Source organism: Cucurbita pepo, chromosome LG04 (assembly GCF_002806865.2).
Source record: "Cucurbita pepo subsp. pepo cultivar mu-cu-16 chromosome LG04, ASM280686v2, whole genome shotgun sequence".
Taxonomy (NCBI): domain Eukaryota; kingdom Viridiplantae; phylum Streptophyta; class Magnoliopsida; order Cucurbitales; family Cucurbitaceae; genus Cucurbita; species Cucurbita pepo.
In genome coordinates this window covers 6070791-6094008 of record NC_036641.1, presented here as the reverse complement: position 1 = coordinate 6094008, position 23218 = coordinate 6070791, and the positions used below count along the sequence as shown (strand labels likewise).

General features: G+C 37.4%; 3 protein-coding genes across 5 annotated transcripts; 2 read left to right on the top strand and 1 right to left on the bottom strand.

The window, feature by feature from the left end:
* Nucleotides 1-2148: 2148 nt before the first annotated feature.
* On the top strand, nucleotides 2149-11116 carry LOC111792391. Of its 3 annotated transcripts, XM_023673802.1 has the most exons (5): nucleotides 2149-2696; nucleotides 5043-5414; nucleotides 5523-5898; nucleotides 5974-9850; nucleotides 10630-11116. In XM_023673802.1, exons 1-4 carry the CDS (start codon nucleotides 2586-2588, stop codon nucleotides 9810-9812), a joined length of 4698 nt encoding a protein of 1565 aa, XP_023529570.1. In that variant the 5' UTR covers nucleotides 2149-2585; the 3' UTR covers nucleotides 9813-9850; nucleotides 10630-11116. The 3 variants fall into 3 exon arrangements, with proteins under 3 accessions (XP_023529570.1, XP_023529568.1, XP_023529569.1); XM_023673800.1 differs by having other exon boundaries at nucleotides 5523-9850; XM_023673801.1 differs by having other exon boundaries at nucleotides 2477-2601; nucleotides 5523-9850.
* A 1445-nt stretch (nucleotides 11117-12561) lies between these two features.
* Nucleotides 12562-15667, top strand: LOC111792447 (protein ALTERED XYLOGLUCAN 4-like). Its single transcript, XM_023673916.1, has 3 exons — nucleotides 12562-12891; nucleotides 13008-13294; nucleotides 14843-15667. Exons 1-3 carry the CDS (start codon nucleotides 12672-12674, stop codon nucleotides 15617-15619), a joined length of 1284 nt encoding a protein of 427 aa, XP_023529684.1. The 5' UTR covers nucleotides 12562-12671; the 3' UTR covers nucleotides 15620-15667.
* Nucleotides 15668-16487: 820 nt separating this feature from the next.
* LOC111792471 (WAT1-related protein At4g15540-like) lies at nucleotides 16488-21532 on the bottom strand. Its single transcript, XM_023673973.1, has 7 exons — nucleotides 21090-21532; nucleotides 20938-21003; nucleotides 20731-20844; nucleotides 19037-19304; nucleotides 18303-18461; nucleotides 18057-18208; nucleotides 16488-16841 (listed from the first exon to the last, which is right to left on the bottom strand). Exons 1-7 carry the CDS (start codon nucleotides 21278-21280, stop codon nucleotides 16691-16693), a joined length of 1101 nt encoding a protein of 366 aa, XP_023529741.1. The 5' UTR covers nucleotides 21281-21532; the 3' UTR covers nucleotides 16488-16690.
* Between the last annotated feature and the right edge of the window lie 1686 nt (nucleotides 21533-23218).

The window sequence follows — 23218 nt, the reverse complement described above, 5'->3', positions numbered from 1 at the left end:
TGAGCCCTACAAGAATATGAGGAGGAAATGAATGAGTTTATGGAGAGGCAAAGAAAGGGAGAAAGTTGGGACATTAAATTTGTTATGGAAATAATGTTTGAAAGTGAAACTCCATGAATGATTACATCAAAGTTTGAAGCTTTAAGTTATTGTTGGAATTGAAAGTGAACAAAACTTGTACGAAACAAACACGTCCTTGCCTCGTGTGTTCTTATTCCTCGATCCTATCTCCTTTCACATCTCATGTTCTCTCTCTCTTCTTCCACCCGACATTTCTTATAAGGATATGGAAACCTCTCTCTAGCAGATGTGTTTTAAGATTGCGAGACTGACGACGATACGTAACAGGCTAAAGCGGACAATATCTACTAGCGATAGGCTTGAGATGTTATAAATGGTATCAAAGTCAGACACTGGACGGCATGCAAACGAGGACGCTGGCCCACAAGGAGGGGGGATTGTGAGATCCCCACGTCTGTTAGAGAGGAGAATGAAACATTCCTTATAAGGGTGTGGAAACCTCTTCCTAATAGATGCGTTTTAAAACTGTGAGGTTGATGGTGATACGTAACGGGCCAAAACGGACAATATCTGCTAATAGTGGACTTGAGTTGTTACAAATGGTATCAGAGCCAGACATTCAGTGGTGTGCCAGTGAGGATGCAAGGCCCCCAAAAGGGTGGATTGTGAGGTCTCATATCAGGTGGAGAGGGGACGAAACATTCGTGCGTGGAAACCTCTCCCTAGTAGATGCGTTTTAAAATCGTGAGATTGATAACAATTCATAACGGGCCAAAGCAGACAATATCTACTAGCGGTGGTAAAAACATGGTGTGGAATTGAAATTAAGGTTTTTTTGGTCGTGGTTTTTTTTTCTTGCATTTATTCATAGTCGAGGTCTCTTTCACCCATTTTAAAATGTCACTTTCTATTAATTTTTTTTATTATTATTTTTTTATATTTTTATTATTTAATAATTGAATATAGTTCCTACGATAAAGTTGACGTTTTACAACTTAACAGATGTTTAATTAAAAGTCAATTTTAATACCGCTTAAGAAAAACTAGTTAAGGATGACAAGAGAGTACGGTAGGATAGAGTAGGGTAGGGTAGGTGGGGTGGGGTCGGGAATGAACTCTCTATTCTATTTCTCGTGGAAATTTTCATCCCTATTCTGCTCTTGTCCCCTGTTTAGGGGAGCCGAGGAATCTCCGTTCAACGGGAAAATTTTATAATTTTTATTCTTTATTTTTAAATAGAGAATTAATTTTTTTAAAATATAATTTTGTGTAAATGTTTGTATTAATATTATAAAGTATTCATTATAATTTAATATTAAAATCATTATATTATGAAATTATATATACCAACAGCATAACACAAAACTTAAATTAGAAAAATGTCATTGATAATGTAATATAATATATTATATTATTACTATAACTAATTATAATATATCTTATATTAAAAAAAAAATAAATTATTCGAAGTGGAAAATCCCCATTTTAACCTTCCTAACTCGATCAAACTAGGGATTCCTACCTAATTTGGTGTTCGGGTTTTATAAAGAGTCGAGAAATATAAAATTAAAGTATCGCATTTTCATGGTTAGAGATAAATTTAATACCTTGAACCAGTATTTAAATATTATTAGGTGATACGATATATTTTACTTAAACACGAGATAACTACAATATGTATCGATATCGATATATTGTATATTATATTAATAATTGAAATAGGTCGTTAAAAAATTATTTTCGTTTTAAAAGGAAATTTAGTTGGAAATTTTGAATTTTAAATAATTATTGAATAATGTTTATGAAAATAAATTCATAATAATTAATATTTAATTAAACAATATTAAAATAATTTAGTAATTGAATTAAATTTAGAGGGGTATAATGGGAATTTCACAAATATTGATTTAAAAAAAAAAAAGAAGAAACTAGGGCATATATACTATACACATAAATTGCGTATAGGTTACGACACATCGGTACTTGCAAACGACATGATTCCCATTGATCCACGCAGAAGGTTTTTTTTTTTTTTTTAAATTTAAATTTTATTTTATTTTTGAAAAGGTAAAAACGACGTCGTTGGGATTGGCATTGTCCTTTTCAACTACTCCCTCGACTCTCTGCAAAAATTTTGGCCCCAAGCCCACGTATTCGTTCTCATTCGCCATTTTCGTCTCTCAAATCCCATCTCTTTCTCCATTTCTCTCACGCCGAGCTCTTCGCTCAAAATCTTCAAGACCCAGTTCTTCTTTTTACTCCTCCACCCCATAAATTCAATCCCTCCATTTCAATTTTCTCCCCTTTCCTCTACTTCTAACCAAATTCCCAACACTATCGCAGCTCAATTACACAATCCCTAGTTTCCATTTCCAACCCTTTCTTTTGCAAAATGGATTCCTCTACTCTCTGTGCTTAGTCGAACAAGACCCACCTCTGATTTCACGTTTCTTCCAACCCCTTTTTATCGCAATCTGTGTTGGGGGTGGGATTTGATCTGAATTGATGATTCTTTTCGAAGAGGAAAGTGGTATTTCTTCAAGAATCAAGCAAAATGAAGGGATATGCATGGGTCTGGAGGTGAGAGGTGGAAACAGAGGCGGCACATGTGGCCGGTCCATTCTAATTCGACAGCTGTAGATTGCGAATTATCCGCTCCAGATTTCTTTCTCAAAGTATTGCGAGTCTTACGTTTTTTTTTTTTTTTTCTATCATAGTTTCGTCTGATTTTCCCTTTTGTTCTTTGCATTTACTTTTAATCGTGTGCCTTCTGTTGTGTTTTTTGTGTCCCCATGAAGATTTTGATCTTGTTTGTTAGGCATCCTACTCGGCGTAAGATTGTTCTATCGCCGTCCGGAGATTACGTTATGTGAATCCGATATGTTATTGTTAATTTTATCTCCTCTTTTAAGGTTTTTGAATGAACCCAGAATTGTTTATTCCTTTGGTTGTTTTATCCGCCTTCTGTTTTTCAATTTTTCATTGGTCTCTCGTTTGCCTTCATTTTAGTTTAATTTCTTGATCTAATCTCTTGAAAGTTTACAAGGGAATCTGCTAGTACCCGCAGCTACTTATTTCTTAGTACATAAAAAGAATTGCGGAGTGTTCTTACTCCTCACTGGTTAGTTGTTTGGTTTGGTATAGATGTGTTGCTTCTTGGCGATTGAAAAGAGATCGGACCTATTTATCATGGAAGAATCTAAAATGAGGTGGAGGTTACATTTTTTGTTGTTTATAAATCCAATTGAATTGCATTAAGATCCCCGATGAAGTATGATTGTAAGCATTTGTATGGCAAATGGTTATAGTTTACGAGGATAGGTGGATGCCAAGGCGAGGACTGCTTAAAATTATCTCACCCCATAAGCTCCACCAAAGTACAAATGGCTATAGTTTATTAATGTGGTTGCGTTTTTATCCCCAATTTTAAAGGGAATGAGATGCAACCTGCCGCAAGTAGTTTGGTTTTAGGATTGTTTAGATTGATCTTGGTTGAAATAAGTGGACTTGTGAGTCGGTTTATGATATAAGATTAGTTTGGATGTAATAGAACCAACTCTACTTTTGTTCTACTTTTGTTTCAGTTGTTTATGCATGTCTCTTTTAATATCATTTAACTTAGTGGCTCTTCCCAATTCTTTATCTCCAGCAAAATTTTCAAAAAATATTGATTCAAATCTGTTGTCAGACTATTTTACTTATTTATTATTGATTTGTGTGTTCTAACCAACTTAGTGATTTGTCTGTTCTAACCAAAAATATTGATTCATGTCTCTTTTAGTGCATTTTGACTTATCTCTTGCATTTAAGACTATGATATTGATTATTTTAAGAGTTTCCCAATACTGAATAATGTAGGGTAGGATGGATTAGTTTTTGTAGTATACAATTTAACATGGAGACTACTAATTGTTATTTGTTTGGTGAAACTAAATAAATAAATTCTTAAGGGTTGTTTTACTCGTGTTATATAAACACGAGTTTGTTAAGTTTGGGGATTTTTTTTTTATAAGAGACAACTTCATTGATGATTGACATTTACAAATGAGATTTATAATCCGTAGTATTTACAAAAGACCTTCCCAATTTGCAATGAGGGAGGTATAACTATAGGAAGTAAAAATATTGGACGGTTTGCACCAAGATATAGCTTGTTAAACAACATTGTCGAAAATTTTTGCATAGGTCTGTGTCTTCTGTTAAGCTTGGAGATGAAAAACCTAGGTTTATGTGCATGATGCTTTGATTGTACTATATAAGGATAGCTTGTAATATTAAAGAAAGATCTTATAAGTTTGTCTTTGTAATTGGATTTTGTTGTTCATGGATTTGCAATTTTAAGCAAACAGGTTTACCAAACAGAGCCACTTAGACAGTGACACGGTCTCTTGATCATGGGCGGCATAAACCTAACTCATGAGTCCAACATTTTCTGAGAAGACCCTTTTTCACTATCTTTTACTAAGAAAATGGGAAAATGATCGACTCAAAATTTTGAACTAGCCTAGCCTAAATATTATTTGATTGGATTGGTTCCATTACCTAGTGATTTGAATCGGTCAAATTTGCAATCAAAGGATTGGGTTGAGTTCAAGGTGCCTCTTAACTTGATTCATGAACGCTCTTAGGATGGTTCAGAGGCTGCAGCGAGTTTTAGGGGAGTTTCTTCTTCATCTGCCTTTTTGTGAGCAGGGAGGAACTTGTGGAGGGAGGGAGTTTTTGAGATTTTATCGGGTTTCTCGGGTAAGTGGAATAATAGAATCTTTAGAGGGATGAAAAGAGCCCATAGTGAGGTTTGGTTTACCACTAGATTCTATGTTTCTCTTTTGGTGTCATTTTATAAGATCTTTTATAATTATACATTTGGTCTCATTTTACTTGATTGGAATCTTTTTCTTTTGGTGGGTTCCTTTTGTGTGCTTGTTTTTTGGGTCATGTGAACTGCACTCATTTATATTTTTACTCGGTCTTAAATATTTTATTTATCATACTTGTACTAAAGAAGATTTTGACTGTCATAGGATGGGCGTAAAATCCAAGTTGGTGATTGTGCTCTTTTTAAGCCACCTCTAGATTCTCCTCCTTTTATTGGAATTATACGTTCACTTAAGTCGGACAAGGAGGCTAATTTAAGGTTAGATGTGAATTGGCTTTACCGGCCTGCTGATGTAAAACTTCCCAAAGGAATATCGTTAGATGCTGCACCAAATGAGATCTTCTACTCATTTCATAAAGATGAGATTCCTGCCGCATCATTGCTCCATCCATGTAAAGTTGCATTCCTCCGCAAAGGTGTTGAACTTCCATCGAGCATTTCCTCATTTGTGTGCAGAAGAGTGTATGATACTGATAACAAGTGTTTATGGTGGTTAACTGATAGAGATTATATTAATGTGAGTATCTAGAGTGTCCTCCTTGATCTCACAGCTACTGAGAACCCTCTTTCCATTATTTTGTTGAATTTTCTAGTAAACACCTACTTAGTCGAATTTTAATTGCAGGAACGTCAAGAAGAAGTAGATCAACTATTAGAAAAGACAAGGCTAGAAATGCATGGGGTGATGCAGTCTGGAGGCCGTTCACCAAAGCCCTTGAATGGTTCAGTTCCAGTTGTGCAGCCAAAATCTGGTTCAGAAAGTGTACCAAATAGTTCCCTTCTCACTTCACACATTAAAAGCAAGAAAAGGGAACGGGGTGATCAGGGGTCTGAACCCACTAAGAGAGAGCGGTTACTTAAAGCAGAAGATGGGGAATTTAGTCAGTTTAGATCAGAAAGTATGCTAAAGAATGAGATTACAAAAATTACTGATAAAGGAGGACTTATTGACTTTGAGGGGGTTGAAAAATTTGTCAAACTTATGCAACCTAATAGTTCTGGTAAGAAAATAGATTTGGCTGACCGAATGATGCTTGCCGATGTTATAGCAGTCACTGATAGGTTTGATTGTCTAGAATGGTTTTTGCAGCTCAGGGGTTTGCCTGTACTAGATGAATGGCTTCAAGAAGTTCATAAGGGCAAAATTTGTGATGCCAATGGCACAAAAGGAAGTGATAAAACTGTCGAGGATTTTCTTTTGGCTCTACTTCGTGCTCTGGATAAACTTCCCGTGAATCTCGATGCTCTTCAGACTTGTTACGTTGGCAAGTCTGTGAATCATTTACGTACACATAAGAATTCTGAAATTCAGAAGAAAGCAAGGATTTTGGTAGATACTTGGAAGAAACGTGTGGAAGCTGAGATGGATGTTAATGATGCGAAGTCTGAATCAAGTCGTGGTGTCTCATGGCCTTCTAAATGCGAGCCTTTGGAAGTTTCTCAAGTAGGGAGCAGAAAGGCTGGGGGATCTGGTGATGATGGTTTAAAAAGCTCTACACATTCTAACATGTTTAAACATTCTCAACCTAAGTTCAGTCCCACTGAAATGGTTGTAAAATCATCTGTATCGTTGAGCACCATAAAGGTTTCTTCAACCATGGGTGTGTCATCAAAGGATTATAACTTCAAAACACTAGCTGGAAACTCAGATCTTCCCTTGACTCCAATTAAGGAGGAAAGGAGCAGCAGTTCCAGTCAGTCCCAAAACAACAGTCAATCAAGTGATCATGCAAAAACTGTGGCATCTTCATGCAAAGAAGACACTAGGAGCTCAAATTCTGGTTCAGGAAGCGTTAGCAAAGTTTCTAGTGGCGCTTCTCTTCATCGGAAATCGAGCAATGGTATTCATTTGAATACTCTCACAGGAACACAGAAGGCATCTGGTTCTGGAAAACATAATGCCGTAAGTAAGGTCTTGACTACTGACAAGGCCTCTACTACATCACGTGAGAAATCTCCAGACGCCTCTCTTGTTGAACATGGGTATAGTCGATTTGTTGTAAAGTTACCAAATACCTGTAGGAATCCTACAGGGACTTCTAGGGCTGTCACCGAAGATCAAGTTGTTTCATGTCACAAAGGATCTCTTCATGATGAGGCTGGTGATAACCATGATAAGAAAGCTAATGACAGATGTGAATTGCTTGGGGCTAATTTTGGAACTGAACCAAACTCAAACCAATGCCATAAGAAAGATCAATTTTTCATCTCAGAGGGCAAAGAGATAGCTGCCTGCGATGAACAATCCAGACTTGCCGAAGCCAATGAACTGGAATCTGAAACTATTGCCTCATCGACTGGAATTATATCTAGGCCTGGAAAAACTTATGATGCTTCTCTAAGCTCCATAAATGCGTTGATTGAAAGCTGCGCTAAATTTTCTGAGACTAATACAGCATCATCACCAGGGGATGCTGTAGGGATGAATCTTCTTGCTAGCGTGGCTACTGGCGAAATATCTAAATCTAATGATGCATCTCCATTGGATTCTCCCCAGGAACGATCACCTTTGGCAGAGGAATCTTCTGCTGCCAATGATGGACAATTGAAAATTTTGCCTGAAGGAATAGCTAAGCATAAATGCGATGAAGCTGATGCTAATGGCGAGTCTACGGACTGCACATCTTCTGAGCCTCTTGGCAGCAATAATATGTTGCAGGATAGAAATGTGACCTCAGCTGACTACTCCAGAGATGGAAGAGGTACTGCATTGGGCACTTCAAGGGACTGTATTACGCCATCAAATGTGCAGCAACACATGGAAAAGGCACCTTTGAAGTCTGATATAAAACCTGATGCTGAAGCATGCGATGCCTCTGTAGCTGTCTGTTCTTCATATGGTGCAGAAGAAGGTGATACAGAGATCGAGGAAAAAGTGGAGGGTGATAGCTTACCCAGCTCCTTAATGGAAGAGGTTTCCCAACTCCATGAAAATGAAAAAATCGATCAAACTGATGAGAGAGCGGAAGAAAATGGAGTGGTTTTGAAATCAGAAGTTACTGCCACAACACTTGAAGTGGAAAAGCAAGTGGATGAAAAGACATCTTGTTTATCTTCACAGTTGAGTGGCAGCACTATTCAGACTCGTGGGGATTTAACTAAAGGCTGTCGAGTTGAAGAGAAACTGTCATCTACACCTGAGATTCATGCTGATTCTCGGGAGGAAAAGGTTGAGATTGCTGTGGTACTTCCTGAAGGCAATCCTTTGGATGCAGAATTCGAGGATAAAAAAGAAGATATTGTGAATTCAGAAGTTCATGTTAATCAGATCGGGAATCAAACACCGATTCTCGGTCCTCCTATGTCCGATCAGAAAGATGATTGTGCTGCGCAGGATTTGGGAAAAACAGACAACATCAATAATTGTTGTGGTGCGGTTTCTATGCACTCGGAATCTCCCGCCATCATACCCTTGCCAGAAAGTGATCAGGGTGAAAAATTAAGTACAAATACTCCCGAGTTAATTGGAACCAAAGACCACTTCACCAGTGCAAATCCTTCACTTTCTGCTGCAAGGTCAGATACAGTGGTAAAGCTGGACTTCGATTTAAATGAAGGTTGTGTTGACGATGGGATACCTGAGGAGACCAATGGAAATTCATCTGCTGTTCAGATGCCTATTCTCCCACCCTTTCCCATCCCTTCAGTATCAGAAAGTTTCCCCATTTCAATTACTGTTGCTTCTGCAGCAAAAGGATCAGTTGTTCCACCAGAAAACTCCCTAGCAAACAAAGTTGAACTTGGATGGAAGGGTTCAGCTGCTACAAGTGCTTTTCGTCGTGCAGAACCACGAAAAAATCTTGAAATGCCACTCAGTTTGAGTGATGCATCTCTTGTTACCACCACTAGCAAGGAGGGGCGCCCACCCTTGGACTTTGACCTGAATGTGCCAGACCAGAGACTCCTAGAAGAAGTTTCTTTGTCCAATGTGCCGCTGAAAGCAAGTCTTGAATCAGGACCACGTGATCGAGGTGGTGGACTTGATCTCGATTTGAATAAAGTTGATGAAAGTAATGATATGGGCCCATGTTCTGTGAGCAAGAGTAGGTTGGAACTCCCCATGTCAAATAGGCCATACGTTCCTGGTGGATTAGGCAATGGTGGATTCAGTGTCTCCAGAAACTTCGATTTGAACAATGGACCATCCCTTGATGAAATGGGGGCTGAAACAGTACCTCCTAGTCAGCAGAATAAAAGTTACATGGCATTTCCATCACTTCTCCCTGGGATGAAGGTGAACTCCGGAGAAATTGGGAACTTCTATTCTTGGTATCCTCAGGGGAATTCGTATTCGGCAGTAACAACAATCCCATCAGTTTTGCCAGGTAGAGGAGAACAAAATTATGTTCCTGCTGCTGTTTCTCAGAGAGTATTTGCTCCCCCGGCTGGCACCGGCTTTGCTGCTGAACTTTATCGGGCACCAGTATTTTCTTCCTCTCCTGCTTTGGCATTTCCACCTACTAACTCCTTTAGTTATTCTAGGTTCCCTTTTGAAACCAGTTTTCCTCTACAATCAAACACTTTTTCAGGTTGTTCAACGTCTGACATGGAATCATCCTCTGGTTGTTCGCTCGGATTCCCTACCATAACTTCTCATTTATTAGGACCTGCTGGGGTAGTCCCTACTCCTTATCCAAGGCCCTTCATTATGAGCTATCCAAGTGGCAGTGGTACTGTTGGTCCTGAGATTGGAAAATGGGGAAGCCAGGGTTTGGATCTTAATGCCGGTCATGGGATTATAGATAAAGAAAGAATTGATGAGAAGTTGCCTTTAGCCTTGAGACAACTTTCAGTCCCCAGTCCGCAAACTTTTGCCGATGAGCAGCTAAAGATGTTTCAGATAGGTAGCCACAAGAGAAAAGAACCCGACAGTGGCTTAGATGCTGCTGACAGGCTAAACTACAAGCAACAATGAGTGAGGGTGGTAGCATTTCATCGTGGTCACGGTCACAAGTAAGTCCCGGCGAGCTTGCTCTTCCCCTGCAGTTATTACGCTGGATATTATGATGCTGAATATTTTGACACCTTCTTGCAGATCTCTTATGGATGACTTTTTCTCAAATTAAATTTGTTTTTTTCCCCTATTCCCGCCCCATTTAGTGCTCTAATGTGAGATTGCTAATTCTTAAAATCTTGTGCTTTGTTTGAAATGTTGGGTCCCATTTATGCTGGGGCTGTTCTCTTATCGTCCCGTTTCTAATTTTCATTTTCTTACACGTAGCGGTTGTTTTTTTTATTTTATTTTCCTTAATTATGATATTTCAATGTTATATTCCAGTTGGAGAGGTTTTCTATGGCCCATTTTCCTTTTTATGTTTATTTATTTATTCTTTTCCCTGTATCCTATCTTTGGAAACTTCGAACTTATACTTAAACAGAAAATTAAGAACTGAGTGATGAGTTTGCTATTAACTTAGTTTTTTGAACTTCCTTTGCAAGTTTATGAGGCAAGTACTTGTCCAAGTCTACCTTATATGATGACCTCTAATTTTTGCTTCTGTAATGGAACTGTCCATTTTGGATCTCTTTTACTGTATCTGCTGTGCCTCTTTAGAATAATACTTCTATCTGTATCTATCTTCCACCTGAGAAAAGGATGGTGTGCGTTAAATTTGATGCCACAATGGTTCATTTTCTGTGCCTCTCAGCTTTGTTCCCCCCCTTTCATTTTGGTGTTAAACTATTCTCTTTGTTGTAATTGTTCTTGACCCTTTTTATCACTTTTTTGATAGGCCAAAAAATTAGAAACCGAGAAAAAGAACACAGTATAGATGCATCGTCGAGCAAATAATCAAGGACTGTTTATGACGGGGCTCGTGTTCCCTTTCAAATGTTGTAGCGACATCACGGGTTTTCAGGCAGCCGTTTTTCCCCCCTCTGCTGGACACATTTTGACAGATTTGTTTCACTCAAGCAGACAAGGTTTCATTTGTAAATATCTAACTTAATAGAAGCATAAGGAAGTTGCTATCTAGAAACCTGATGAATGGTGTCCTCCGACATGTGGTCGATTTCCATCCATTCAGGTACGCTTTCGAGCCAATCCTTTCTCTCAATCCTTTGGAAACAGAACTGAATGTAATGACTTTTCGAGTTGTGGCCGTCTTTCTCAACGATGCTCAGCTGTGTTTTCCCTTACATATGTAGCCATTACTTCATTCTTACTGTTAGGTTCTTTTTTATTGATAGTAATACACAGGCCCCGCCCCCTTTCTCTCATGGTCGTGAACTCTTTTTTTCTCACTCAGTTTTTCCATTCCACCTTTACAAACCATAAACAGGATCCCCCCCAACTTGAAGCCATCATTTTATTTGGTCTTATCTGTGACTTCTGGAGCTACCAATTCATCTGTTACAAACTAGTTTTTAATCTTTTGTGAAGAACAATGCCCCACTAGAAGAAGACAGCTTCAGATACTTACAAAAGTTCTACACTGTCTGAATTTTGTACATTGCTAATCTTGATGTTTCACTTGTCAATGACATTCCAAGGTTTATAATATATATATATATATATTCTATGTTGCTTGTGAATCATTCTGTATATGATGATGTGATACTCAACAGGATTCTCTCTAGCTATTAATCTGCTTATGACACTGCCATTTCTCATAAAACTTGTCTTGAACTCCTTTAATCCTTCTGGGATTTGTGCTGTCGGATGTTCTTCCAGACCCCGAATGCTCCAGCGCGAGATCTTTCGAGTATCGTATTGTTTGTGGAGGCTTTTTTTCTTTCAAATTGTATCCTATGGCAGGGTTGTGATCGAAATGACCAATTGTTTTTTTTTTTTTTTTGTTAAGCTTGTGTTTCATTGGTGGTTCTGATGATGAACAGTGTTTATTCGCAATGGTTTAAGTATATCATTACCATTCATTCATGGAATTACTAGCTCAACGTTGCCATTAGGCTGATTTTATGATGTGGCCCACAATTCACATGTAATTCATTAAGGTCTTTACGACAACTCAGTCATTTGTTGCAATCACATGTTGCATGATGTCATCTTTGGCTTTGGCTGTGTGCTTTCCATGTTTACTCGTCTTAACCTATTGTGACGGTTTCTTTAAATTTGTGTGCCCATTCTCCAATCCGAGCGAGGAGCCAAATGGACATATGGCCTTGCCATTTGACCTCTCTTCCCATGTGACTAGAAATGTTCAGTGACAACCTATCAATTGTCACGTTTGGCCTCGGATAGGGGTTAACTTTGTAAATGTGTAGAACCATGTGTAGTGTGACCAAGTAGGAAGTACTTCTAGGCTCCTTCTCGACTACAGGATGACTCATTCATGAGCGGGGGGACTAAGTGCACTTTGGCTCTTCCACTGTCCTATGCTCCTCTAGTGTAGGCCTATCGCACTGTGCTTCGTGCTGGTAGCGTTTTTTGCTTTTTGTATCAAGAGGTTAGCTAAAAATACAATGTTTAGTTTTGTATGAATTGAACAGTTTTATTCGACGACCTATGGCACAAAACTCGATTTAAACTAGGGTCAACAACTCATCGTCCTATAACACAAAACCCAGTTTAGAATACGTTGTTCATCGTCCTATAACACAAAACCCAGTTTAGAACGTCTTATTATTATAAGATATTTTAAAAAATTTAAGAATTAAATAGACAAAAATCTAAAAAGAAAAAAAGAAAAAAGATATATAAACAGAGTAGGAAACAATAAGTCCATTTTTGGTGGAAAATTCCTTGTTGAAAGGAAAGTTATTAGAATCTTTCAAACCCAAACAATTCATTCTCAAAATTCTCTCTCTGTTAGGCATGAGATTTTCCAACTCCCATTTGGCAGAGAAATCCCATCATAAACATCGTTCCCAGAGGGAGAGATGGGTCTGGTCTGGTCCTCTGTTATGCTCTTTCTTAGCCATCTCCGCCATTGTTTCCTTCTTCTTCTTCTCCCTCCGCTCCCCAAACCCTTCTCTTCTTCTCCGCCCCAACCTCCCCGCCCTCCAATCCATCCACGATCCAACCCCTCCAAAGGGTATCCATCCATCACTCCCATTTCTCCATTTTTTTTGTTCTTCATCGTCTTCTCTGTTAGATCGTTGAATCTTGGGCTGTTTGTTTGTCTGTTTGTTTGTTTGTTTGTTGATGCAGAGAAACAGAGGTGCAATCTGTTCAAAGGGCATTGGATTAAGCAGGCCGGAGGATCGGGCATGTACACGAATTGGAGCTGCCCCACGATCCCAGAATCGAAGAATTGCTTCAAACAGGGGAGGAAGGATATGGATTTTGTGAACTGGAGATGGAAGCCAGATGAATGCGAGCTTCCAAGATTTGATTCCATGGCGTTTCTCCATCTTCTCCGTGGAAAGAAACTCGCTTTTATCGGCGATTCTGTTGCCAGAAACCAATTCGAATCTCTCCTCTGCTTCTTGTCTCAGGTTCCATCTCTTCCTCTCTGTTTCTCTCTGTTTCTCTCTGTTTCTAGCAAATGGGTGTTCTTGATTGCTCTGATTCTTTGCATGCGTTTGATTGTGAAACGAAACTGGAAATCTCTATGAATTATAATCAAATTAAAAGGAATTAGGGAATGAAATCATTAGAGATTTGCTTTTGGTTGGTCTTTGTGTTCTTTGAGGAATTTTCTTTACTTGAGAAATGCTCCTCCATGGATGAATTTTGGTGGGCTCAACATCCTTACCTTTTTTCAACCTCTTTTTTTATTTTTTAAAAATTCTTTTAGGGTAAAAAAAAAAAATTTGTCTTGTGGGAAGCTCTGGCTCATAAAAACATGTCTCATAATTATTTTTTAGTTAATTTTTTTTTATTTTTATTTTATTTATTTTTTTTTTGAAAGAAATACATATATTTCCAAGAAATTAGTCATAAAAAAAGGGGGAAAATAAATTTATGATAATGAGGTGAAAACTTGGGAGTTAAAGGTCATAGTTAGCTGCCATTTATTGAATATTATGACCTTCCAAAATTAGAAGTTGAATTTTAAAAATTTCCCATTTAGAAATTTGGGTTTATAATTTTTAAATTTGGCAATAAATTTCTATTAATTTATTTTCCAATATGACCTACTTCAAAATAAATTTTACTTTTTCCTAAAAAAAAAACTTCTCAATAATATTTATAATTATTGAAATTTTTAAAATTTTTATTAAAAATATTTATAATTAAATTATAGCAATAAATTAAGAAAAACAAGAAATTCAAAAAAAAAAAAAAAAAAAAAAAANAAGAATTTATTTAAGAAGCATCAATTGTTTTTGTGTTCTATTTATAGAACACAAAAACATTCCTTCAAATTTGTTTAATGATCTTGGGAAAATAATTTGATTGGAAAACAAAAAAAATAATCTTGAATTTAAAAAAGAAATTTAGTATTTTATCTTAAAAATATGTTTAAAGGGTTTAAAAAATATATATTAATAAAAATATGTATAAAATTTTATAAGTAACCTTAATTTCAGGGAATTGACTGCCATTAATGCCCACCAATTTAATTTTATAAAAAATCATAAAAAAAAAATATCCTTGAAATTAAAATTAAAATTAAAATTAAAAAAAAAAAAGAAGACAATATGATGATTAAAAGTAAAAAAAAAAAAAAGATTAAAATAATAATTTTGGACCCAACCCCAAGTTAGTGTTTTCTTTAAAAGATTGATTAAGAAATAATTATTAAATATATTATTATCATTATTATTATTAAAGCATTTAATGATTAGTGTGCTAGATTTTTGTCTCAAGCTAACTTTATAATATTGTCAAAATTTCTCATTTTTTTTATATAATAAAGTTCAAATATCTCTTAATCCAAAGTTTTTGTATATATGTTTCGAATATCGTTGTTAGCTCATGGTTGGACGAGGTTACTTTTACGGGTTTCGGTTCTTTTAAATGTTTCTTAGTTGAGATAGAGTCGAGTAGCGTTAAAACATTCTCGGGATAGCTTTCGAACTCATGAAGTTGTTTTGCAGGTAGAAACTCCACAAGATGTTTATAAAGACTCTGAGGATAGGTTTAGAACATGGTATTTTCCAAAAAGTGACCTAACCCTTCTCATGCTTTGGACTAAATTCCTCGTGGCCGGAGAAGAGAGGGTTGTGAATGGAACGGGAACGGGCGTTTTCGACCTACAATTCAACGAGATCGATAAGGATTGGACGCAACACCTACCCGAAATCGACTACGCGATTCTCTCTAACGGGCATTGGTTTTTTCGAGTGTTGTACTTGCATGAAGGAAACAACATTCCCAATTGCATCTATTGCAGCAATCCAAATATCACGAGTCACAATCCTGACTTTGCATTGAGAATGGCTTTTCGAGCGGCTTTTAAGTACATCAATGATTGTAAGAATTGTGGTAAGTTGGTGACATTTGTGAGGACGTTCTCGCCTGCCCATTTCGAAAATGGGGTTTGGAACACGGGTGGCTATTGCAATAGAACAGGTCCGTCGAGTGCGAAGGTGATCGACCAAGAGAGCTTTGATTGGAAGCTAAGGAATATTCAGATAGAAGAGACGGAAAAGGCGAAACTAGAGGGGATGGGGAAAGGGAAGAGATTCGAGGTGATCGACGTGACGATGGCTATGACGATGAGAGCGGACGGGCACCCGGGGGAGTTTTGGGGAAACAAATGGATGAAGGGTTACAATGACTGTGTGCATTGGTGCATGCCAGGCCCCATTGATGCATGGAATGAGCTTTTGATGGCAGTTATAAGGAAGGAGGAGGCAGCTATGGATTCATAACAATAATACCAAATAATTTCATTAATGTTTTACCAATTTTCATTTTTGAAATGTAATAATATAATAATATATTCATTGAGTTTCATTATATTTTATAATTTTTTAAAATAAAATTAATAATTACGCTCGGGTTCTCTACAAAGACCATATGAAAGCTAAGCTCAAATTACTATTTTTTATTAGTTAGGGATGTTCGTGAGTTGAGTTTGACGTGGGTTGCTTTAGGGATAACAGGCTGATTTTCTCTAAGAGCTCACATCAACGGGAAGGTTTGGCACCTTGATGTTGGCTCTTTGCCACCTGGGGCTATAGTATGTTCAAGGGTTGGGCTGTTCACCCATTAAAGCGGTACGTGAGTTGGGTTCAGAACGTCGTGAGACAGTTTGGTCCATATCCAATGTGGGCGTTAGAGCATTGAGAAAACCTTTCCCTAGTACAAGAGGACTGGGAAGGATGCACCTTTGATGTACAAGTTATCGTGCCCACAGAGAGTGCGGAGCGGATATCTACTGAAAGCATCTAAACAAGACATTTTTTATACTCAAACGGTTCAGTAATATATATTTTTATTTTTATTTTTTAATAAAAATAAAATATTAGTTCAGTAAAACATTTATTTATTTTCAAATATTTCATTTAGAATTACCGCTCAATTTTAATATATATTTTGAAAACATTATCTTCCAAATAATTAAAGATTATTTGAGAAAGATAAAAATAAAATAAATATATGTATATATAATTGTATGATAAGCAAAAATATATATTTTAAAATTAACAATAAATTCGAGTTCGAGTTTATCCCGATATAGTTTTAGGGGAACCCATGAACTAAACCAATTCATAAAATTTTCATCTATTTGAACCCGGACGAAAAAAGAAAAAAAAAATTTATAACCAACTCATACCGTACAAGTTAAGTTGGGTTGATCGAATTTTGTCGGATCATTGAATTTTTTGAACACTCCTAATTACATTTTAACCGTAGGCTAAAAATTATTTTAGACATGAAATCATAGTAAAAAATGAGTAATGAAAATTGAATCCATTTGTTCGTGTTCGTGTTGATGTTCATGGATCTTCGACTCTATAATAGTGTAGCAACGGAGCTTTTGAGGAAGATTCCAACCTTTCGCCATCTAATTCTTTCCATTCTTCCTCTTTTGCCTTTCCCCACAATATGCCATAGAATCCGACGGATATTATGATAGCTCCAATTATACTGCAAACGAAACCAACGTCAACATCATTAGAGATATCTACGAAGCGGGATAGGTATGTAACAACCTAAGCCCACCACCGTTATAAGTATTGTTTCGTTCACCTTCCTAACTGATGTGAAATCTCACAATCCACCCTCGTTGGTGGCCAGCATTCTCGCTAGCACACCACCTAGTGACGGGCTCTAATACCATTTGTAACAATCCAACCTCACTGCTAGCAGATATTATCCGCTTTGGTGATTACGTATCGTCGTTAGCCTCATAGTTTCAAAACGCGTTTGTTAGAGAGAGATTTCCACACCCTTTTAAAGAATATTTCGTTCCCCTCTCCAACCGATGTGGGATCTCACAATCCACCTCCCTTGAGGGTCGGCGTCCTCACTAGCATAGATATTGTCCACTTTAGAACCTTGAGGAAAGCCCAGAAAGGAAAACTTATAGAGGACAATATTTGCCAGCGGTGTGCTTGAACTGTTATACAAGGAATCCCCGACCCGTTGAGTTAACAGATAAAAAGCTCTCCCCATTTCCTCTCCCATTCTCAGTTACTTCTTTTTATCCACGTTCCTCTATTTTTTATTCCACATTACTTCTTTTAGATAGAAATTCATTGACCAATCCACGACAGGTCCCTACAAACCTGCGGACATCTCTACAAGCTCTACAGATTAAATGAACATCTTTACGAGCTCCGTGTCACGTTCATGCTCGTCCAAGGCGTATTACCCATGACCGCATGCCGATGACAAACCCAACCCTTTATATCTTTTCATATTCTAGTGTTTTACTTTTATATTTCTAGGAAGTATGACGTTTCAGAAATATCAGACACATGAAATGCCTCAAAATGTACTGTAGGGGGATATGACTAGTTGTCAACTTCTCCCCACCCAAGGTTATATACTGTAAGCCGTTGTTATTTCTCTCTTGTTTGCTTATATAATGTCTATTTCGAAAATCTCTCTCTGCTCTCGTTTTCTAAAACCTTCTCTTAAAATCGAGGCTAGTGGCTCGAGCATACGTCGCTTGGCCGTAGGCGACGCAAGAACGAATTGGCTTAGCTCACTTGTCGTTGGAAAGTGAGTGCTGCACAATCGCAAGCCGCTGTCATTAAAAGTGCGATTGTGACACTCCGCACGTAATGAACATTTTACCGAAAATCAAACAAAATGAAAGAGAGAGATAGAGAGAAAAAGAGAGAGAGATTATTTGACCTTCCAAGATGAAGATCATCAGCAAGAAGAATGGCACCCATAGCAGCAGCAATGGCAATGGACAATGGCCTAAAACTGGACACATAAACAGGCCCCTTCAAGCTGAGTCCCCAAGTGTGGGTAGCAGCCACAAAGGCCTGACCCATCAAACCCTACACATTCTCAACCAACAACACCAAAATTCCATCATTTTCCCGAGAAACAAACAGAATCCCATTTCCCAATTCCTCTGCCTTTCAATCTTACCGAGTTCAGTATGAACACAAAGCTTAGTGCATTTGTCATCTTCCAAGCATTCATGTCTGTTTCTGCCAACAAACACACCGGCGCCGTTAAAACTGCCTGGATGCTGTAGTACACTGCCACCACTGTTACCTCATCTGGGTATGTCTTTATGATTTGGGTCTGTCATGCAAATACCAATAACAATATGACCTCTTTTTTTTTCTACGTCCGGTGTCACCACCGAAGCATAATTCAGCTAGTTAAAATACATTCGACCCAGGTCGAATTTATAAGCTTAATTCAAAAGATAAATGAGAAGGTCAAACAAGACCTAACCAAGCCCACCATCGGTAGATATTGTCTGTTTTAGCTCGTTACGTATCGTCATCAACCTCACGGTTTTAAAACGCGTCTTCTAGGGAGAGGTTTCTACATCTTTATAAGGAATACTTCGTTCCCCTCTCCAACCGATGTGTGATCTCACAATCTATCTCCCTAGTAATTCAGTGTCCTCCCTAGCATACCGCCCCTTGTCTGGCGAAGATACGTAATGGGATCAAGCGGACAATATCTATTAGCGGTAGGCTTGAGGTATTACATAAATTATAAACATAACGATTACCAAACCAGACCTAAAGTATAAGAATTCAAAGCTAAAAAATTGTAAGGGAAGCATCGTTGCAACCATAAAAGTAAAGATCAACTTAAACATAGTTCAATTGGTTAAGACATCGAGCGGAGGAGGATATAAATACCTGGAGAATGTACCAAAAGGAGTTGGAAAGGTATTGAAAGACAAAGCAAAGGCCACCCAATATCCAATTGGGCCGTGGATGTGAAGAGCCCAAAGGTTGATTGTGGTTGTGATAGAGAAGGCCCAACTCTTTTGGGCCTTGAGAATATGGGTTTGATATCACAATTGGGCCTTTGTACAGAACCACTACCAATGCACCTGATATCGACACCGCTGACCCCACAATTTTGGCTATGCTGCTCCTCCTTTTCAAATCTATCTTTTCCATCCTAACCATGCAAACCAAATTCAACAACTTATTTACAAATTTTTAATTTCAAAAATCGTCACCTAAAATATCTCGATTTTTCGACACATAAAACGCAAATTTTAGGTATTTAACTTGGAATCCCTCTCACGTTTTCATGTTATATAAAAATGACCAAAATACCCTCACACTTCAGCTTCACTTCCACTATGCCCACTATGCCCTTTTTGGACCGAGCCTCCATCGTTACCTCCACTACCATCGTCACCACCTCACCTCTAATGACTTCCCAACAGTGGTCAGTGATATTGGATCGACCATATTATTTTAATTAAAAATTTGAATTTATGAAATCATAGTGTTTAATAATTATTGTGTATGGTAATTTGATATTATTATAAGTATTTTGCTTTTAGACTAAATTACAAATTTGAAAATAGACCAAATTACAAATTTGCAATTATTAAGGAAAAATGGGACAAAAGTGTCCAACCACCAAAGATATTTGGCGGCCAATAAAATAATAAAATAAATACATAATTTAAAATTTTGAATAATTTAATTTAAAATTTTGAATAATTTAGGCTACACGTTAGGTATAATATTATGAAAAAGAGAAAAAAGAAACCCAATAACGCAAGCCATTTATTATTATTTTTAGTTTATTTAAAATATTGATTTATTTCTCATATAATCTACAATTTTTAATATAAATTTAACCAAAATTTAATGATTTTTTTTTTCTTCATTTAATTTTAAATTATTTTTCGAAGATCTTTATGAATCCATTGAAAGCTAAATCAACAATTTTTTTTATAAAAAAATCAATAAATATTATAGGATATTGAGCTTATCCATTCAACTCTTGTTGGGTCCTACAAGATAAAATGGATATATTTTTTTTTAATCTTTATATTTTCTAAAATTCCGATAATACCCCTCAACCGTTTAGAAAAATCAATAATATCGATCCTGATAGTATCATGTTTCAAAAATATACGAAATTTTTTTAAACTATCATTAATACCCTTAATCGTAAATTGTTAATATATATATATATATATAAACCGTCCACACAGATTTATGTATTCTCGTAAATCATCTTATTTCTTCACATTTAAATGTACATTTTAAATTTTAAAAAAAAATCGTTCGAGGGTATTAATGTCATTTTTCAAAATTGGTATTTCAACTCCTAAGGCTCGTAGACTAAACTCTTTCCCAATTGGAAAGAGCGGAATAGGCCTCTTCCTAAGAGACATTCGGGAAGCTAACTCTTCTAACCAAGCTTCTATCAAACCGACCACTATAAGTAAAAGAGATCCATATACGAGTCTGGAGCCCTCCGGTGGAAGATGTTAAGGGGCCGAGCTCGGTATTTAATGCTTATTTATCTTTTTAGATTAGAGATATAAGTGAAAGTTGAGGAGATAGAAAGAGAAACTGACCGGAAAAAGACGGCGAGAATGAAGGTGAACGCCGGGATGAGGTTGCTAATGGCGGATGAAAGAGTGGGGGAGCTGAACTCCAAGCCTTTGTTCCCAAGCAATTGGCACGAAAGCCTTCAAAAATTCAACACAATTCCAAAACCCATTAGCCCTCAGAACTTAAAAAGCATATAAAATTAGCCGAATCGGGAAGACGCGCCGCCGTACCCGAGGGCGGAGAGGGCGACGAGTTTGAAGAACAGGGAAATCTTGTTCGGAGGAAGCTGTTGCGATCTGCAGAGACAGAGAGAGAGATTGAGGAATTAGGGAAATGAATCGATTTATAAGCGGAGAGAGAGGCAGAGAGAGAAACAGAGTGCCTGTGAAAGATGAGGGCGAAAGGGATGAGGACGACGGCGGCGGCGACGCAGACGTAGAGGGTGAAGACGTAGTAGCTCATGCCTCTGGCGATGGCGGCTTTGAAGCCTGTGTTGGATCCCACGGTGGCGCACTCGGCGGCAACCATGGCGGCGAATGGCACCACGTCTTTGTAAAACAATCTCCTCTCCATCTCTCTGGCTCGCTCTGTAAAAGCTGTACGGTGGAGCCTTTTCTCTTTCTTGTGGGTATGGTGTGCGTTTGGTGAAGGTTTGGTCCCATTTTAAGGGATGTTTTTACTTTCAAATCACTAAAAGGTCATCACCGACAGGTTGTCACACCCTTGTGAGGAATGTTTTGTTCCTCTTCCTAACCGACCTGAAATCTTACAATTCACCACACTTGAAAGTCCAACGTCTTCGTAGGTACACTGTTCGGTGTCTAGCTTTAATACCAATCAGTCTTAATTTGATTTTCGAAATCTCCGTTGAAATGAACTTCCAAATAATTATATATAATTAAAATAATTATATCTAATTATGACAGCATAGTTGAAATTCTCGCAATGCTTTTGCCATCACGTGTCAAATTTCATTGGGATAACTTCTTCGTGCATGCCACTTATGTCACTAAATAAAAATATCTATTTATAAGCTAAGTCCCTCTCGAAAAAGTGAAAATGTGTGGCCCTATTCCCATTGTTTAAATCCCGAACTCAATGGTAGTTAAGAGAACAACTACTCGTTTATTGAACTAACCATAGAAATTCGAAGCTTGATTAAAAAAGGTTGGTTGGAAGGGATTGCTTTTTGTGGTCTGTTTTTCCCTTCGAGATATTCTCTTAACAAAATAGGTTCACATTACACTTTGGCTTGCTACAAGCTAGGCTCAGGGAACTACGGTAAGCTGCTTCCCCTGTAGTCGTCAACTACGAACCTTCTGTATGTCAATTGCATACTATTCAAAATTACGTTAAAACATTCTATAGGTCTCCGAACTTTAGATTATAAGATTAAAACGTCTAATACGTATTTAAATTTTCAATTTTAATATATTCTAATCGTAATGAAAATAGACCATGTAAGAGCCGAAATGACAAGTGTCTCCAAACGTGATAAGTGAAGAGACCTTTCAATGGTAGGCCCTTTGTGTGGATAGCCACACAATTGACTGACCAACAAAGATCTCTGTTCCAAGAAACCGACAAAATATTCTAAGATCATTTTCTTTCCCCCATTCTTTGAGTACCAACACAAATCCACATATTTTCGATTATAATTTCACTTTAAATATAAGTAATTGGGACGATGCTTTGTCGTTTTTAGATCATTTCATTTGAAGGATATTGTTCTTTTAATTTTTTTGATCTTGAGTTTAGTTGAGAGAAAGTATCTGTGATGTCCCACATTGGTTGGGGAGGAGAACAAACCACGATTTATAAGGGTGTGAAAACCTTCCGAAGACACGTTTTAAAACCTTAAGGGGAAGTCCGAAAAGGAAAGCCCAATGAAGACAATATCTGCTAGCGTGGATCTGGGCTATTACACGTTACACTATCAAACAATGTTTTGGGAATTCATTGATTTTGATGGATTCGAGGTTTGTATATGACATAATTTTACCATCGAGGGTGTGGGCATGTTATTATCGAGTTTAACTAGGATGTTACGCTTGGTGGCAATCGTGCATGAACTTAAACGGGTATTCAAGAACATGCTTGATTGATTTTTTTTGTTGTATTGAAAGGATATGAAACCTTTATATGCATGAAGATGCCTTTCAAAGGTCTCTTTGCTGTGGATAGCACTCACTCACAAATGACTGCCCAACAAAAATCCCTATTCTAATGAAAGAGACAATATTCCAACTCCAAAAGCAAGTCAATGTCAAATCTGTAAGAAATTTCTACTTTAAGGTAGGTTTGAAACGTTTAGGACGGATCAAACATAGAATAGAGGATTTTTAAACAAAACTTGCGAGATCCCACATCAATCAGAGAGGGGAACAAAACATTCCTTATAAGAGTGTAGAAACTTCTCCCTAGTAGATGTGTTTTAAGACCTTGAGGAGAAGACTTTGAAGGGAATGCTCAAAGATGGCAGTATATACTAGCGGTGGATTTGGACTATTA

Excerpts from the sequence above, each read along its gene's own strand:
- LOC111792471 (XM_023673973.1), bottom strand. The coding sequence starts at position 21,280 with ATGGAGAGGAGATTGTTTTACAAAGACGTGGTGCCATTCGCCGCCATG. Across the intron at positions 20,845-20,937 it reads GTCGCCCTCTCCGCCCTCGG|GCTTTCGTGCCAATTGCTTG; the intron begins GTACGGCGGCGC and ends GAATTTTTGAAG. Across the intron at positions 18,209-18,302 it reads TTGTGTTCATACTGAACTCG|GGTTTGATGGGTCAGGCCTT; the intron begins GTAAGATTGAAA and ends GAGAATGTGTAG.
- LOC111792391 (XM_023673800.1), top strand. The coding sequence starts at position 2,586 with ATGCATGGGTCTGGAGGTGAGAGGTGGAAACAGAGGCGGCACATGTGG. Across the intron at positions 2,697-5,042 it reads CTCCAGATTTCTTTCTCAAA|GATGGGCGTAAAATCCAAGT; the intron begins GTATTGCGAGTC and ends TGACTGTCATAG. Across the intron at positions 5,415-5,522 it reads CTGATAGAGATTATATTAAT|GAACGTCAAGAAGAAGTAGA; the intron begins GTGAGTATCTAG and ends TTTTAATTGCAG.
- LOC111792447 (XM_023673916.1), top strand. The coding sequence starts at position 12,672 with ATGAGATTTTCCAACTCCCATTTGGCAGAGAAATCCCATCATAAACAT. Across the intron at positions 12,892-13,007 it reads CGATCCAACCCCTCCAAAGG|AGAAACAGAGGTGCAATCTG; the intron begins GTATCCATCCAT and ends TTGTTGATGCAG. Across the intron at positions 13,295-14,842 it reads TCCTCTGCTTCTTGTCTCAG|GTAGAAACTCCACAAGATGT; the intron begins GTTCCATCTCTT and ends GTTGTTTTGCAG.